This window comes from Macrobrachium rosenbergii, chromosome 47, assembly GCF_040412425.1.
Source record: "Macrobrachium rosenbergii isolate ZJJX-2024 chromosome 47, ASM4041242v1, whole genome shotgun sequence".
NCBI classification, from domain to species: domain Eukaryota; kingdom Metazoa; phylum Arthropoda; class Malacostraca; order Decapoda; family Palaemonidae; genus Macrobrachium; species Macrobrachium rosenbergii.
Genome location: NC_089787.1, coordinates 48,534,104 through 48,552,114, shown reverse-complemented (window position 1 = coordinate 48,552,114; position 18,011 = coordinate 48,534,104). Strand labels below are relative to the sequence as shown.

At 34.7% G+C, this 18,011-nt stretch overlaps 2 protein-coding genes across 3 annotated transcripts in view; one reads left to right on the top strand and one right to left on the bottom strand.

Annotated features, from left to right (window-relative positions):
* Positions 1 to 18,011, bottom strand: part of LOC136830834 (DNA-binding protein SMUBP-2-like) — a 713,243-nt gene that overhangs the window by 241,242 nt on the left and 453,990 nt on the right. The gene's annotated exons all lie outside the window — the stretch shown is intronic.
* Positions 1 to 18,011, top strand: part of LOC136830835 (alkaline phosphatase-like) — a 177,998-nt gene that overhangs the window by 48,936 nt on the left and 111,051 nt on the right. The window contains exons 2-3 of the mRNA XM_067090813.1: positions 7,211 to 7,358; positions 8,425 to 8,513. Coding sequence (XP_066946914.1) covers positions 7,262 to 7,358; positions 8,425 to 8,513 — 186 coding nt within the window. The 5' untranslated portion in view covers positions 7,211 to 7,261. The remainder of the gene's footprint in view (positions 1 to 7,210; positions 7,359 to 8,424; positions 8,514 to 18,011) is intronic.

The following is an 18,011-nucleotide window of genomic DNA, read 5'->3' as shown; positions in this document are numbered from 1 at the left end:
GGCCCTGATAGCAGAATTGTCTTGCTGATAATTCAAATGGGCACGAAGGGCTTAGGCTTTGGGCAGGCAGCAGGCTGAAGGACTTGGGCTTTGGGTGGGCAGCAGGAACTCGAGGAGGATGGCAGTGGGTTGAAGGATGACGTCGGATGATCCTTCGGTAGCCAGCTTGAGGGGGACGGCAGTAGGCTGAAGGATGACATCGGCTGATTCTTTGGTAGCCAGCTCAAGCGGGGACAGCAGCAAGCTGAAGGATGACGTCAGCTGGTCCTTCGTTGGTCCACTTGTCCAGTACGAGTTCGGGAGCGGCGTTAGGCTTCCTGGAGGAGGCGTCCAGGGTTCCGGTGGTGGGGTGGGCCATCTCGGAGGGTCGGACATCTATTGAAGAATCAGGAACGACAGGAGGCTGAGTCGAGGAGGCGGCGAAGGATTGTTGGCAGCGTGGGTCGTCATCATGGGTCGAACATCTGCCATCGGCTCCTTCGGGTCACTCCAGGGTCACCAGTGTAAGGAATTATTGAGTGACATACTGGCTGGGTGTTGTCTTGTTTATTACTGGTTCCTTACTGAAAATGAATGTACAGAATCTTCGAAGTTGTTATTGGCTGGTGCAAGCCACAATATAGTTTCTACACACAGACAAGGCAAAACAGAGATTATGTTTCGGACATCTGAGCTTGTCGACAGACAAACAAATGGCGATTGTGAGAGACATAATAAACGTACAATGATAAAACATATATCAATGGAAAGGCCAGGAAATTCCACATATGAGCATTTGCATGAGATTCAAGACAGATTAATGAATACAGTAGCATAATATATGTGAAATGGCGAGACGTTTGGCGTCTTCACAAACAGAAACATAATAGTTTGATACAGAAGATTCGGTGGAACATTATGAGTACATGATCAGAATGCTTGCCTGGCAATGCAAGCAGTGGCGATTGTACATGAATCGAGGCAACAATGGTTAGAGAGAAATAGACAGGAATATTGTATGGTAGAACTTGCGTTCCTTTGAGTGATCGCCGCTGACACACGTGAGGGAGAGAGAGAGAGAGAGAGCGGGATGCTTGTTGTCCTGTTTTGTCCAATGGCTGACTCACACACGTGTGCCCGTAGGACCGCTATGCGGTCCCTTACAGATTTTTGTTATTGCAGAATCAGCTTATGTAGTTCCACAAATTTTGTTCCCCAACTGTGCAATATTGTTGCTGAATGTATTTTTTGCTCTACCCAGCATTTTGGCGCCATCATTAGTTCTTATACCCTAGGTCACGAACTCTAAATAACTGTTCAGTATTGTTATCAAGAGTGATCTTTTTGCACACTTTCTTGGGTATGAAAGATTTTTCTTTATACAAAATAAATGTACCTCAGGAAGCATTTGCACTGAGAGACAAGGAGCACAAAACTAAATATAAATATAGCTATGCACAGCATGGCAATAATTCAAGAGTCAGACAAAGAATGATGCGGCACATCCCAAACTCAATTACCAAGAAGCAACATCAAGCTACACTGTATACCTACAAATCCATTCTGCAGTTTTCGTGCATTACTAGGAGCAATACACAATAAGTTTTTGCTCTGTGGGATTTTCCTTTATTTTTTTAATTATTTTTCCTGAGTGTATAATTAAGTTTACCCAAGTTAAATGCAAGTTAGTTGAAGGCTGATTGAGTATGTATGTATGTATGTATGTATGTATTGTTATATTCTGCCATTTGGAAGAATGAAATTGGATTTTTACTGTCATTTGCCTTAGGGGCCAACACTTAGCGCTCAGAATATATAAGCAATAAATGTAATGACTAAGCTGACTTACCTTGATATCACACCTAATTAGACAGGGAAATGGAGGTCGCCTTTCAAACTGAGCAATCAGAAAATTAATATGAAATGGCTGACTGAACAGCAAACAAGGCACATACAATGTGCAATAAAAGCAAGACAATGCTTAGCAAATAAGTGAATCTGAAAAGGCTATGGCCCTGAAAGAGCTTGAAACAAAAATGAAAACCACTGCTGTTGAGACTGGTTGACAATTTCTAGTTTAGCGCAACATGAATGCAAAGGGGAACTGTGTCAAGCGCCTCTAGACCGCTGATAGTCAGAAGACTCTTGCATGCATCAAGATGGCAGTTAAACATCTATGGCTATTTGGTTCACAAGGGCAGGGGCAGACTACTCAAAGAGCCAGATAACACGATTCTGGAAGAGAATTCCAGGTTAGCATTCAGATCTAATGACTTTCTCTCACATGAAATTACTTATGCACAATGGAGGAAATTATCAATTAGATTTAATTAGCACATGGTAACACTATGGTGGGAATGCTCTAATTATTATCACAGAACTTATTTAATTTAAACTTGGAACAAGTCATGAGGGCAAAGGTGTGTACTAGGCTGTGGGAAACAAAGGGGCTTTGTTTTAGGAGAATGAAAAGTTGGAAATGCTGAAAATAGAGAGAAACTCATGAGAAGAGACAGAATACTGATGTTGATTGCAACTTCAGAAGTATCTTATTGCATCTGTGCATGGAGCTCTCTTGCAAAAGATGAATTTCAACCATAGAAGTTTTGACACCTGGCCAGTATGAGAGGAAAAAGAAGAGAGGCAGACCACTGAACTGATTAACAGCTCTTAGGGCTGGATTACACTTATTTTCTGGCTAAGAACCAATTGGTTGTCTGTCAACGGGACCTACAGCTTATTGTGGAATCCGAACCACATTATCCATTCACCAGAAATAAATTCCTCTAACTCTTCAAGTGAATCGAACTCGGCCCATCGAATGACCCCAGCTCAACCAATCGGCCAACAAAGGGCTCAGTATGAGAGGAAGAGAGGCCACACCAACTGCTTGCATTTGTGGTCTCCAGCCAAGTGTCTGTCAGGTTGCGATGCGCCTTCCATTCAATTTCAAGCGTTGGGGGCCCAGTACATCGGTCGGTCTGGAAGAGCAATAACAGCCAGCAAAAAGGTCGAGGGGAAACAGGTCTTATAACTAAGGCTACTAGCGTCAGCATAGCAGCCCATTTATGGTCCTGACTGGTCCATCTGTCCCTAACAGCTTTCTGTTCACCAAAATCACATGATGCTGGGCTAAGATGTCGTCATTTTCTCTCTAAAATCTGATGTTATGAGGGTAGGATGTCTACATAGGTCCACCCCCTAGTGGAGTCTCCTCCAGCTGCCATTAAATTTGATTTCCTAGCTAATGGGCTGAAGGGACAAATTTTCTAAATACGTGAAAGCTCCCCCCTTTAAGAAGGCATTCACTGCCTTTCAGGCATGAAGGCCTTGGCTAATTAAGTTATTTGTCTCGACTAATCAGTTAGCTTCCCTAAAAAGTTGTACTTTTGCACTGCAGTTAGCTAAAAGGACATACCTAACTGCTAGGAGGGGATACTAGTTTTACTAACTTACTTACTACAGCAAAGCCTATTGCCTATGCAAAGGTATCTACGGACTTCTACTGGTTGTCTCTGACGACAGGGAAACTCTACTCCTAGGCAACAGGTACATGGTAAATGTGTCTTGTTGACATGGTCCACTATCCTACTGCCCTGGCACTAAATTAAATGATGCCTGACCTAACTAAATGCAATTAATTACAGATTACACAATTCTTTATGGAATAACACACGCAATAATTTTGGACATGAGCAAGCTGAAGGGTTAATTACGTTAAACGGTCAGGTTTGCACCAGCTTGAGTATTGAATAGTTTTATCATGAGGTTATTATCAGGGTTAGTACTACAAGATTGCCATTAGCTTCAGTTCTGCCACCTTTTATGTTTTGCCTTGTGAATAATGGAACTGAATTATTTTTGAATTATATCATTCCTCAGTTTGTCTTCCTTTCTAGCCTAGCAATAGCAAAACTAGTTTTAGTTACTAGTTGACGAGGATCCTGGCAAGATCGCCACTGTTAAATTCTGAGGCCGGTTGGAAGAATGAAATTGGATTTTTACTGTCATTTGCCTTAAGTGCCAACACCTAGTGCTCAGAATATAAGCAATAAATGTAATGACTAAGCTGACTAACCTTGATATCACACCTAATTAAACAGGGAAATGGAGGTCGCCTTCCAAACCAGTCAATTCATTTTAAATTGAATTTATTTACAAACTGAGCAATCAGAAAATTAATATGAAATGGCTGACTGAGCAGCAAACAAGGCACATACAATGTGCAATAAAAGCAAGACAATGGTTAGCTAATAAATGAATCTGAAAAGGCTGCGGCCCTTAAAGAGTTTGACAAGCAAATGAAACCCACTGCTGTTGAGGCTGGTTGATCATTTCTAGTTTAGCGCAACGTGAACGCAAAGGGAACTGTGTTAAGCGCCCCTAAACTGCTGATTGTCAGAAGACTCTCACAAGTAGCAAGATGGCAGTTAAACGTCTAAGGCATTTGGTTTACAAGGGCAAGGGCAGACTACTCAAAGAGCCAGGTAACACGATTCTGGAAGAGAATTCCAGGTTAGCATTCAGATCTAATGACTTTCTCTTACATGAAATTACTTATGCACAATGGAGGGAATTATCAATTAGATTTAATTAGCACACAGTAACATTATGGTGGGAGTGCTCTAATTATTATCACAGAACTTATTTAATTTAATCTTGGATAAATTCATGAGGGCAAATGTGCATGCTAGGCTGTGGGAAACAAGGGGGCTTTGTTTTAGGAGAATGAAAAGTTGGAAATGCTGAAAATGGAGAGAAATTCTTGAGAAGAGACGGGATACTGGTGTTGATTGCAACTTCAGATGTACCTTATTGCATCTGTGCATGGAGCTCACTTGCACAAGACAAATTTCGACAAGAGAAGTTTCGACACCTGGCCAGTATGAAAGGAAGAGAGGCCACACCAACTGCGTGCATTTGTGGTCTCCAGCTGAGTGTCTGTCAGATCGAGATGCATCTCTCATTCGATTTTAAGTGTTGGGACCCCAGTACATCGGTCGATCTGGAAGAGCAATAACAGCCAGCAAAATGGTCGAAGGGAAATAAGTCTTATAGCTAAGGCTACTAGGGTCAGCATGGCAGCCCAATTGCGGTCCTGATTGGTCCTTCTGTCCCTAATGGCGTTTTGTCCCCAAAAAATCATACAACGCTGGGCTAAGACGTCAGCATTTTCTCTCCCAAAATCAGATGATATGGGGGCAGGACGTCTACATATGTCTACTCCTAGTGGAGTCTCCTCCAGCCGTCATTAAATTTGATTTCCCAGCTAATGGACTGAAGGGACAAATTTTCTAAATACGTGAAATATAATATATATATATATATATATATATATATATATATATATATATATATATATATATATATATATATATATATATATATATATATATATATATATATATATATATATATATATATATATACAGTATATATATTATATATATATATATATATATATATATATATATAAATATATATATATATATATATATATATATATATATATATATATATATATATATGTATGTGTGTGTGTATGTGTATGTATTTATATGTATGTATATATATATATATATATATATATATATATATATATATATATATATATATATATATATATATATATATATATATTCTTCTTTTTAACGTGCTTTTATTATATGGGGTATGCCTTCTTTGAAGGACTTTTGATTTGGCTTTGGGGTAGACCTGTGGTCTCGATCGGCTGCCCTGCCTGACATCGCTTAGAGACGTATGGACCCAACGCCCTTTCTTGTTATTGCGCTGGCATGGCGAGAGTTCGAGACACACACAGATGTTTGTTATGTTTTTAGAAGGTGTTGTAGTTTGTTTTGTGTGTGTATTTAGTCTGTAACATCCATTTGCTTTTAAGCAAACCTATCACATATATAACGGGACTACACGGATAGCAAAGTGTCTGCCTCTCTGATCAGTCACGGGTTTTGAACGCGCACACGGACACAAGTCCAGCTGCTGCTGTAACCGACTGAGCCATCGAGGCTCCTTATATATATTATATATATATATATATATATATATATATATATATATATATAATATAATTTATTTATATACATAACATAAATACACATCTTAAGGTATATGCTACTAAATAAAACATTTTTATTTTATGTGAAAGTAAATTATACTGAGCTCAGGCACAGCATAAAATAATTTAGAAAGGTAAATTTATTTTGCATATACAGACAGTAACACAGGAATAGCACTGTTCTATCTGAAAAGCTATTAATGGGCAAGGATTTTTCTTAAGGTATATGCTACTAAATAAAACTATTTTATTCCTCGTAAAGTAACACAGGAATAGTTATTCTATCTGAAAAGCTATTAAGGGCAAGGATTTTTCTTAAGGTATATGCTACTAAATAAAACTATTTTATTCCTCGTAAAGAGTTATGGCAGAACTGAAAGTTTTCACAATTTGCTCATAATGCACTGAGCTGCAGAGGCACGCTCAGCATTAAAATAATTTAAGAAAGGAATCATTTCTACTTCATACTTAATACAAAATACTACAGGATCGAATAAAAGGGCAACTTTATTTCTCAGAAGATTATTTTTTAACATAATTTAACTTATATAATTCTTGTGATGTTTTAAATGACTGGAAAGCGACATATTTTTTTTTTTCTGGACACAGTTGTAAATGCTTATTCACCCTAAAACTTTGGGTAAAAATTCCCATCATAAATACTAGTTTCAGAAACGGTAAGAAATATGGATACAAAACCTAGACAAAGTGATAATAAGGCAAGTGGCATTTGTGTAGTCTGTCTCTATGTACGAGTATATACCCCAGTTTTCATGAAGAGTTATGAAGTATTCAGTCAATTTCCTCCGTATTTGTTTCTGATCTGAGTTGGAACACCATTAAATTTAGATTTCACTTGGAAGGCAACATCTTTACATGCACCACATTCCTTACGATGTTGCATGTTGTTATGGACAATTGATTCTGGTGCCAGCATTTTGATAGTGAAGCGGAAAATTTCTTACCATTTATTCATTCCCCAAATACTCCTCTATTTGATAAAATTGTTCTGGTCTCAATCAACAACCCTGCATTAAATTTACCAATTCTAGCTTATAGATATTACTGTATTTATATTAAATAATATAGATTAATAGGCAATATTTTTCATCTCTAAGGAAGGAAGAGACTGAATATGCAATTTTATATTTTCAGATAATATAAGACCTGTCATTCATTCGCTACATGAAAAGTGACTAAGGAAAAATGGCTCGACTTGGGACAGTTTTCAGCGTAGCTTCACTGATTCTCGGGATCTTGCTTGGTTCTACTGCTCAAATATTTCCTGTGCCTAGAACTGAAGGTGAGTTCTAACCCTGTGATATTACTTCACGGGAATATCAGTAACGTGTCAGACTATTTGGCCTACAGTTTTCCTGTATCACTCCGTAAGTGGTCATTATGAAAAGTTGTGTTTCTGCATAGCAAGCAAATCTATTCAAACAAAAACGCTACCAAAAACAGGAAAAGTTCATTTCACTATTGTTTCTCACTATCATCCACTTGTCCTCTGCTGTCATTTATTCTTCCTTTTACATATTGTAACACACTCTGAATGACGTTTTCCGTAAAACATTCTATTTATACATTAATTATGATTCAATATCCATCCCATAAGTACGCTATAAAAAAAATACCTACATAAGTATTTCAGTTACAACCATTCTCGTCTATAAACTGAATTTGCATACCTTCCACCTCAACTCTATATCCAAACCTTGATATAAAATTATTCAGGCTTTTTATGATTACTAATTTATTCAGTGTGATCACCAAAAACTGTTCAGTTTGATAGGCATCAATCATTCATCCTCAACAGGATGATTATTTGCCATTTTTCAAATCCTATGCATTTAAATACAATTCCACAATGCCAGCAGCGTCCATCTTTCATTAACAATATTCCATATCGTTCCAAAACTAATTTATGAAATCAGTAACCCTGTAATTCCTGTACCTAAAGATATCAAAACGTTAATAATAAATAGGTACTTCGTAAGGCATAATTTCTCAACAAATAGTAAGCAATAAACACTGAACTAATGAATACAATAACTGGCATGTGTTCCTGAATTGCTAAAGATGTATTATACAATAAACACTGAACAAATGAATACAATAACCGGCATGTGTTACTGAACTGCTAAAGATGTATTATAAGTTTCTATAAGTAAATATTTAATTGCACATAGCCTGACCACAGACACTCCGTAAACTATCACTGAATTTTCACTCTCACAAGCTTGCAATAACTGTGATTTTGTAAATGTCTTGATATAATAATTCATCTACATATCAGCTGTGTCCATAATGCCAGTAATATTGATTGAAACTTCAAACAATTTTAATCACTTTTGTTTCTCACACAGACACACAGTTCTGGCATGCTCATGCAGCTGAAGAAATCCAAAATGCCATGGCTGCTGCTACTTCATACAACTGGGGTATAGCAAAAAATGTAAGTACTGTATAAAGTGTGTTCTCCAACCTTGGACTGTGCCATAACCATTGTACCGTGGCCTACCGTGGTCTTGAGTTTGAGTTCCCTTGCATGAGAGTACAACAATCAGCCATTTTTCTCTCTTTTGTTCACTTTCCTCTTTTTTCCAATGAGTGTGTAGGACAGACTGATGAAAAAGGAAAAAGTTGCTTACGGATTATCAGGCAAGCACCTTCTTTTTTACCTAATATTTTCCTTCTCAGCTTTTTATTATTTCTAAAAATCCATCCTGGCTGCCCAACCCAGTTGTTGCATTACTTTTGCGCCCTGGCTCCACCCTTCGACCAGTAGCTTACGGCGCTTTTTAATGACATATGGTTGGCTTTATTTAGCGTTTTAATGAAATTATTGTAAATATGGTAAATAATGTTGCTGTTGATTTCATTGCTTGTTGTTCTGTTGATTTTTATTGTTGTTGTTATGAATTTATTTATAAGATTTGAGTCTAATTGTATGTTGTTAATTTATTCCCTCGGGAGACATTGCGCTTAACCTTTGGCCTCCTACTCATTACTGTAAGAAAAATTGCAGAGCATTTTGCTCAAATATTCGAGGCTTAAGGTAAAATTTCCTCGATCCCCAGTGTTGTGCGAGTAACTACGAATTGATGTTTTTATCTAAGAAATTTGTTAGTAGTACCAAGTCAAAAGTTGAATTTTTAATCCCAGTGTTGGCTCTGATTTTATTTATCGTCGTAAGATTCTACATGCAAAAGGTATGGCTGTATACACTAGATCTGGACAACCTATTTATCTCCAGAAAAAACTTGGAGTGCAATTGCCATGAAGTTCTTTCCTTTACGATTTTCAGTAAATTCTACATTGTTTACATAATTGCTGTTTACCATAATCCAAATATTAAAGATAATATAAATTTATATGTTAGTCTCTTGGAGAGGATTAGTATGGCTCAGTCTCAGGATTCTAAAGCTACATTCGTTATTTGTGGAGATTGCAACGCAAAGCACAGCAAGCAGCTTCATTCAAATTCCACAGATCAACATGGCTGGCTGGTCAGCTCTTGAGTTCTGTGTAACCTCTGATTTTGTCCAGCTTAATGAGGAACCCATACATATTTCTGGTAACAGATTAGACCTCATATTCACATGTGTTCCAGCAATCGTCAAGTCCAAGGTCTGCGAGTATATAGGCACTTCCAACCACTGGGCCATTGAGATGGATATATCTGTCAACTGATATATTTTCAATGCCACTATTGGAAAAACAGTCTGGCTGAAATCTACAGCCAACTGGGATATCATTGTTGAAACTTGTCTGGCACTTAATATTTCAGATGCTATATCAGATCCAGATCCCAAGAAGAAATGAAATGAAATGCTGATGGCTATTTTAGTGAGGTATGTCCCTAGAAAGGTCATCAAGATTAGGACAAATGACCAGCCATGGCTTGATGATACATGTAGGAGAGCTTACCATGTCAAACAAACCAAATACAACACAAGGAGATGAAATTGTTCCCATGAAAATTTACACCATTTTTGCTGAATCTCGCCATGCTGCAAATAGAATTTGTCATATAGCTGAGAGAAATTACAATAATTCCTTAATGAGGAAACCTGAAGTGATTACTCAGCCTCATCTGTGGTGGACTACATTGACAATTTCTATCTTTGGATAAAGATGTCTTCCATTCAACCACTACTAACAGATGGTAGACTGGTTACTGGCTGTATGGGAAAGGCTGAACTACTATATCGTGCTTCTGAAACAAAGCAATCAGCTGAGAATAGCCCTTTCCCTGATACTTGTCATCCTGAACCTATTCTTACAAAATTTGCACTTCACTCCAGGGATGTCAAGAAAATTCTTGACAATCTTGATGGATGAGGTGGAGAAAATCCTGATTGTTTCTTCCCTTGTTTTTTAAAAGGATTTCTAATGTGTTGTATCCCAAGATTAGTAGATTCTATAAAATTTTATGTTGATGTAGTAACTTTGCTGATGAGTGAAAGCCTTTTCCAAAGAATGCCATATGTGCAGACTGCAGTAACTACAGGCCAATTTCTGTTCACCATGTGCTCTCCAAAGTTGCTGAAAAATTTATTTTTATGCTACTTTACAGTCATGTGGAATCCTAAGGATTGTTAACTGATAGCCAATATGCATATAGGAAGCAGTTAGATACCTACAATGCTCTTTTAGCTCTGACATGCCATTTGCAAGAGACCCTTCATGATGGTTTTGGGTGTAGAGTAATTTAAGTTGATTTTAGCGCTGCTTTCGATTTAGTAAATCATAAGACAATTAGGCTTACATACAAATTTTGGAATCTTGGAGTGGGTGGATATGTTCTAGGATTACTTCAAGATTTCCTTGTCTGGAGTCCGATGTTATTTTTAGTGTATACAAGTGATATGGTTCTTGGGCTGGAAAACAAAATTGTTCAGTATGCCGATGATGAAACACTTGTGGGTTTAGTAGTCTCCGCATATGAGAAATGTAACTGCATGAGGCTGGACTCCAGTAACACAAAAACACTATTGATTAGTAGATCTTGTACTGATTTTCCATCCTATCCTCCCCTTCAGGTGGATGGGACTCTGCTACATGAGTCTGAAGCTTTAACTATACTTCAAATAACTTTTGACTCACATCTTACTTTTTGAGAAACATCTGATGAAAGTGTTAGCAAATGCTGCACCGAAGTTAGGTATTTTACGTTAGGCCGCATTATTTATAGCAGTAACAAAACCAATGCAAACTGTTTTAAGTTATTCGTTCATCCTTTATTATATATAATACTGTTCTCTGGGATGGATGTCTGCCTCTTCCAGAGACTTATCTCTTTCAGATAAAGTGGTTCGTGGTGGCGGGTATCGTTTCCTAACATTAGCAGCTATGACTTGGACCATGGACTGATGGTCTCTTGTTTGTAAATTTTCATAAGTTGTATTTTAACAGAGATCAGTTTTAACTTTAAAATAAAAACTGATCCCTGGTCCTCTTTTCTTGCCGAGAGAGACCAGATTTGCTGAGTAGCAGCACCAATATGGTGAAAACATGCCTCGCTGTCGAACTTCTCAGTTCCAGAGGTCTTTTATTCTTCATACCGCTGTACTGTGGAACGGTCTCCATGAGGATGTGCAATTGGAACCTCAAATGTTCAATCGAAGATACAGTGCATTACTACCCTCCAGCAACTCTCCTTGCATTTTATAGCTTACTTATATTTTTATCTATTATATATCTTTTCTTTTCTAATAACTGATCTCTTCTTTCTGTATTTCCTAGTACCTTCTGTTACTTCATTCAAATGAACGCCATATTCCTTGGAAGCTTGAATTTTAAGCTACTTCCCCTATGAATAGGGTCCATCTTTTGAATAATAATAATAATAATAATAATAATAATAATAATAATAATAATAATAATAATAATAATAATAATAATAATAATAATAATAATAATACTCATAGTAAGTCTTAAAATGGAGAAGCAAATCCACAGTTATGTATATGTACATATATTTAAAGATGAATCAGTATAGATAGCTTTTCGGGAACTTGTTGTTCCCCTTTTCAAAGATGAACCGAACAAGTTCCTGAAAGCTATATACTTTGATCTATCTTTAAATATATATACATATACATAACTGTGAATTTGCTTCTCCAATAATAATAATAATAATAATAATAATAATAATAATAATAATAATAATAACAATAATAATAATAATAATAATAATAATAATAATAATAATAATAATACGTGTACACATACACACATATGTGTATATGTATATATATATATATATATATATATATATATATATATATATATATATATATATATATATATATGATGAGATGATATGAGCCCACCCCTTATGAGTACTGCATGATAATTAGATTCTATTATTATTATTATTATTATTATTATATTATTATTACTGAAACAGTTTATCCAGACCACTGAGCTGAATATCAGCTCTCATAGGGCTGGCCCAAAAGATTTGAATTAAATGGAATACCAGGTCTAGGCCACAGACCAAATGCTGGAACCAAATGGGTTTATTCATCACCACGCCAATGACCCACTTGGTGTGGTGATGAATGAAATATAATTTTTTAAATATGGAAAGACATATGCTTTTACACTAGAACACACACACACACTAAATACACTTATGTTTCTATACACGCAATAAAAAAATGTATGCAATAATAAAAATCATATTATGTAAGAAATTTTTTAATTTTTTTTTAACTGATTCAATGCCATACGAGTTTTTGTATTTTTATTATTTACTTTTTATATAATTAATTAAATTACATTCTTTGTGAATATTAAAATTGGAATAATGGCAAATGTTAAAGATTCTGACAAAATTTCACTAATCGATTTATTTCAAAAAGTTAATAACCGCTGTTCGTTATATTCTGGGCATTCACACAACCCTTTTTAACTGTTATTATCACTCTGCATTCTCAGATTCACACAACCCTTGTTTAACTGTTATTGTCACTTTGCATTCTCAGATTCAAACAACCCTTGTTTAAATGTTATCATCACTTTTGCATTCTCAGATTCACACAACCCTTGTTTAACTGTTATTATCACTTTGCATTCTCGGATTCACACAACCGCTGTTTAACTGTTATTATCACTTTGCATTCTCGGATTCACACAACCGTTGTTTAACTGTTATTATCACTTTGCATCCTCAGATTCACACAACCCTTGTTTAACTGTTATTATCACTTTGCATTCTCAGATTCACACAACCCTTATTTAACTGTTGTTATCACTTTGCATTCTCAGATTCACACAACCCTTGTTTAACTGTTATCATCACTTTGCATTCTCAGATTCACAGAACCCTTGTTTAACTGTTATTATCACTTTGCATTCTCAGATTCACACAACCCTTGTTTAACTGTTATTATCACTTTGCATTCTCAGATTCACACAACCCTTGTTTAACTGTTTATCACTTTGCATTCTCAGATTCACACAACCGTTGTTTAACTGTTATTATCACTTTGCATCCTCAGATTCACACAACCCTTGTTTAACTGTTATTATCACTTTGCATCCTCAGATTCACACCCTTATTTAACTGTTGTTATCACTTTGCATTCTCAGATTCACACAACCCTTGTTTAACTGTTATTATCACTTTGCATTCTCAGATTCACACAACCCTTATTTAACTGTTGTTATCACTTTGCATTCTCAGATTCACACAACCCTTGTTTAACTGTTATCATCACTTTGCATTCTCAGATTCACAGAACCCTTGTTTAACTGTTATTATCACTTTGCATTCTCAGATTCACAGAACCCTTGTTTAACTGTTATTATCACTTTGCATTCTCAGATTCACACAACCCTTGTTTAACTGTTATTATCACTTTGCATTCTCGGATTCACACAACCGTTGTTTAACTGTTATCATTACTTTTGCATTCTCAGATTCACACAACCCTTGTTTAACTGTTATTATCACTTTGCATTCTCGGATTCACACAACCGTTGTTTAACTGTTATTATCACTTTGCATCCTCAGATTCACACAACCCTTGTTTAACTGTTATTATCACTTTGCATTCTCAGATTCACACAACCCTTGTTTAACTGTTATTATCACTTTGCATCCTCAGATTCACACAACCCTTGTTTAACTGTTATTATCACTTTGCATCCTCAGATTCACACAACCCTTGTTTAACTGTTATTATCACTTTGCATTCTCAGATTCACACAACCCTTATTTAACTGTTGTTATCACTTTGCATTCTCAGATTCACACAACCCTTGTTTAACTGTTATCATCACTTTGCATTCTCAGATTCACACAACCCTTGTTTAACTGTTATTATCACTTTGCATCCTCAGATTCACACAACCCTTGTTTAACTGTTATTATCACTTTGCATTCTCAGATTCACACAACCCTTGTTTAACTGTTATTATCACTTTGCATCCTCAGATTCACACAACCCTTGTTTAAATGCTATTGCCACTTTGCATTCTCAGATTCACACAACCCTTGTTTAATTGTTATCATCACTTTTGCATTTTCAGATTCACACAACCCTTGTTTAACTGTTATTATCACTTTGCATTCTCAGACTCACAGAACCCTTGTTTAACTGTTATTTTCACTTTGCATTCTCAGATTCACACAACCTTTGTTTAATTGTTATTATCACTTTTGCATTCTCAGATTCACACAACCCTTGTTTAACTGTTCAGTAAATATCATTTCAAAATCATCTTACAACACAAGAAAATATCAATATAGAACGTAAAATGCACAGAAACGATGTGCAAAGTTACGTAGGCCAAAGAAAATGTGCATGTCTGAATGATAGGGATACTTAGGGGTAACAGTTATAGTCTGGTATACTTAATTTTGCAACACGACTTTGGATTGATATTAGGGTGTTTTGGGATAATAGTTTGAGGTATATTTTTGTTTGAACTGTCAAGTTTGGAGATGAACCGTTAAAATAGGCAGTTATAAGCGTTTTAGGGGTGTATAAGGGGTGTATACAGTCTACTTAAGAGTAACAGTAGTAGGAGAGTACTGTAATGTAAGGTTGCTTTGGGTGTTTTGGGATGATGGTTTGGGGTGTATTTTTTGTGTGAAATATTGAATTGCTTTAGTACTGAATTGTTTTAGCATGATAATTTAAGGTATATTTTTGTTTGAACTATCAAATTAAGCTGTGAAATGTTGAAATAGGCAGTTATAAGTGTTTTAGTTTAAGAGGTACAAGGTATTTGGTAGTTATAAGCATTTTTAGAAGTGATTTTTGCATTTCATATATATATATATATATAATATACACATAAGTACATATATATATATATATATATATATATATATATATATATATATATATATATATATATATATATATATCACACATACATATATATATATATATATATATATATATATATATATATATATATATATATATATACATATACATACACACACACATTCATATACATGTATATATGTATGTATGTATATAAATACATACTTATATATATACATATACATATATACATAATCCAGATATCAGATAAGACGGACACCAAAGAGGGTCAGCCGACTTAAAATACTGTCCATAGTGTTCGTCCACAATTTAAGATAGTTACTGTTCCTCCACTCGCTGTGTACCGTTTTCCTTTTTATTTACCATCTTTTCCTTTATATTTTTATTTTAGATCGACTGTTCTGTATTTATACTACACTAAACTGAACTGCTTTTAACTTGTAACCAATTTATCTTGCGTCCAGTATGTACCGTCATTAAGAAACGCTACTGTCTGGAAGGGTAGGAAGTATCGTAGCCGATCACTGAACATTAACAGTTTTTAAAGCACCTATCTGCTGCCTGACTGGTAGCTACAGTACGGTGCTTTGTATGTTTTTTTTAGCAAAGAAAAGACATGACAAGGGTAAATTTTACAAACGCAAAAGCTGAGTTACTGAACAAGACGTGTTTACACATGGCAAATTACGAAAGAGAGAGAATTGCCAGTTCCCTCTATGCAGTGTAATTCTATCCTCGAGAGATTCAAGAGAAGAATTTTGTTTTAAAGGTATGTCAACGCAGCATTAGTAAATATCTTCTGCCGCAAAAAAAAAAAAAAATTGTTGCTGAAGAATCTCTGAACCAACAATTTTGCACTCAAAGTAATAAGAAGGAATTCATTCTATTCTTCATGTAATCAGTAAATACATACTGTACACTATTAAAAACTACGTGTATTGTATTCAAACCACACGCACTTATGTCATCGTCAGCTTCTCTGAGCAAAACGTTCTCTCTCAGACAGAATACAGCTAAAACCTGATTGGCTGGCTGGTTGCCATGGGGATCTGCTAGCCAATGACAGCCCTCTACTTCTGTTCTATTTATAAACATATGTCGTTACGGCACTAAGTTTGAACGTTGCCATGATCGTGATTATGTGACTGCTAATGGCAAAAATTACTCAATAATTTGCTTTATATAATTATTTCTTCATGGAAACAAGAATTCAACAAAAATTTTAACTTTAATATAGTGGTATGAAAAATCCCACAACAGTCTGTCGTGGTAATGCTTCATCACTTGTGAATGCTATTCCTGGACCGTCCTCAGATTTACGACTGCAAAGTGATGACGACGTTAGTAACAATAAAGAACAATCCTCTACAAGATTGCTTGGATGAAATGTATTTTATAGTCGTACTTACTGTTAAAATTCACAAGTTGAATTACAATTATTCTGCTCATGTATATTTTTGCATTTTACGGAATGTTTTTGTTGAAAACAAAATATGTTAGTGAACTTATGGTCTTAATTGTCCCACTCTTTTATTACTGATGATCTTAATTATCTCACATTCATTTAACACCCTATTAATATAAATAATAATAAACTATCATGAATAAATAACTAAAATGAAAAAACATGAAAAAAGGGAAGAAATTTTTTTGCTGCAACAGTGATGATTGATTGTGCTCCTGACCCCAAAGTTCCAAAATCCAAAAAATTCCAAAAACCGAAACACATCTGGCCCTAAGGATTTCAGTAAAGGATTGTATACCTGTAATCCAAATTTCATGATCTTACTTTTCATTTTAGAGACTCCACTTCTTTCTACTAAACAATTGCAGTAAACCACCCATATTCTTGGGGATGTGTTCCAGACCCCCTTGCCTGTATATATATATATATATATATATATATATATATATATATATATATATATATATATATATATATATATATATATATATATATATATATATATATATATATATATATATATATATATATATATATATATATATATATATATATATATATATATATATATATATATAATATAATCATACAGTTCCTATAATATCGAACATATATAGTATATCTCCGTTGGAGAATTGTCGCGAAGGGAATTTATATAAGTGATACATATGGCGAAAACCTATTCAGCGACTCCAGTGGACGTTTAACCATTGAGCCATCTCTTGATATATATAAATCCACTGGAGTCGCTGAATAGGTTTATACATATATATACATATATATACATATATATATATATAAATCATGATTATATAAATATATAAAATATATATATATATACATATATACATACATACATATATATATATATATATATATATATATATATATATATACATATATATACATATATATATATACATATATATATATATATATATATATATATATATATATATATATATACATATATATATACATATATATAACATATATATATATTCATATATATATATATATATATATACATATACCATAAAATAGCGATATATATATATACATATATATATAAAAAACATATATATATAACATATGCATATTAATATATATATATATATATATATATATAAATCCCCACATAAAATATACATATATATAATACATAAGATCACATATA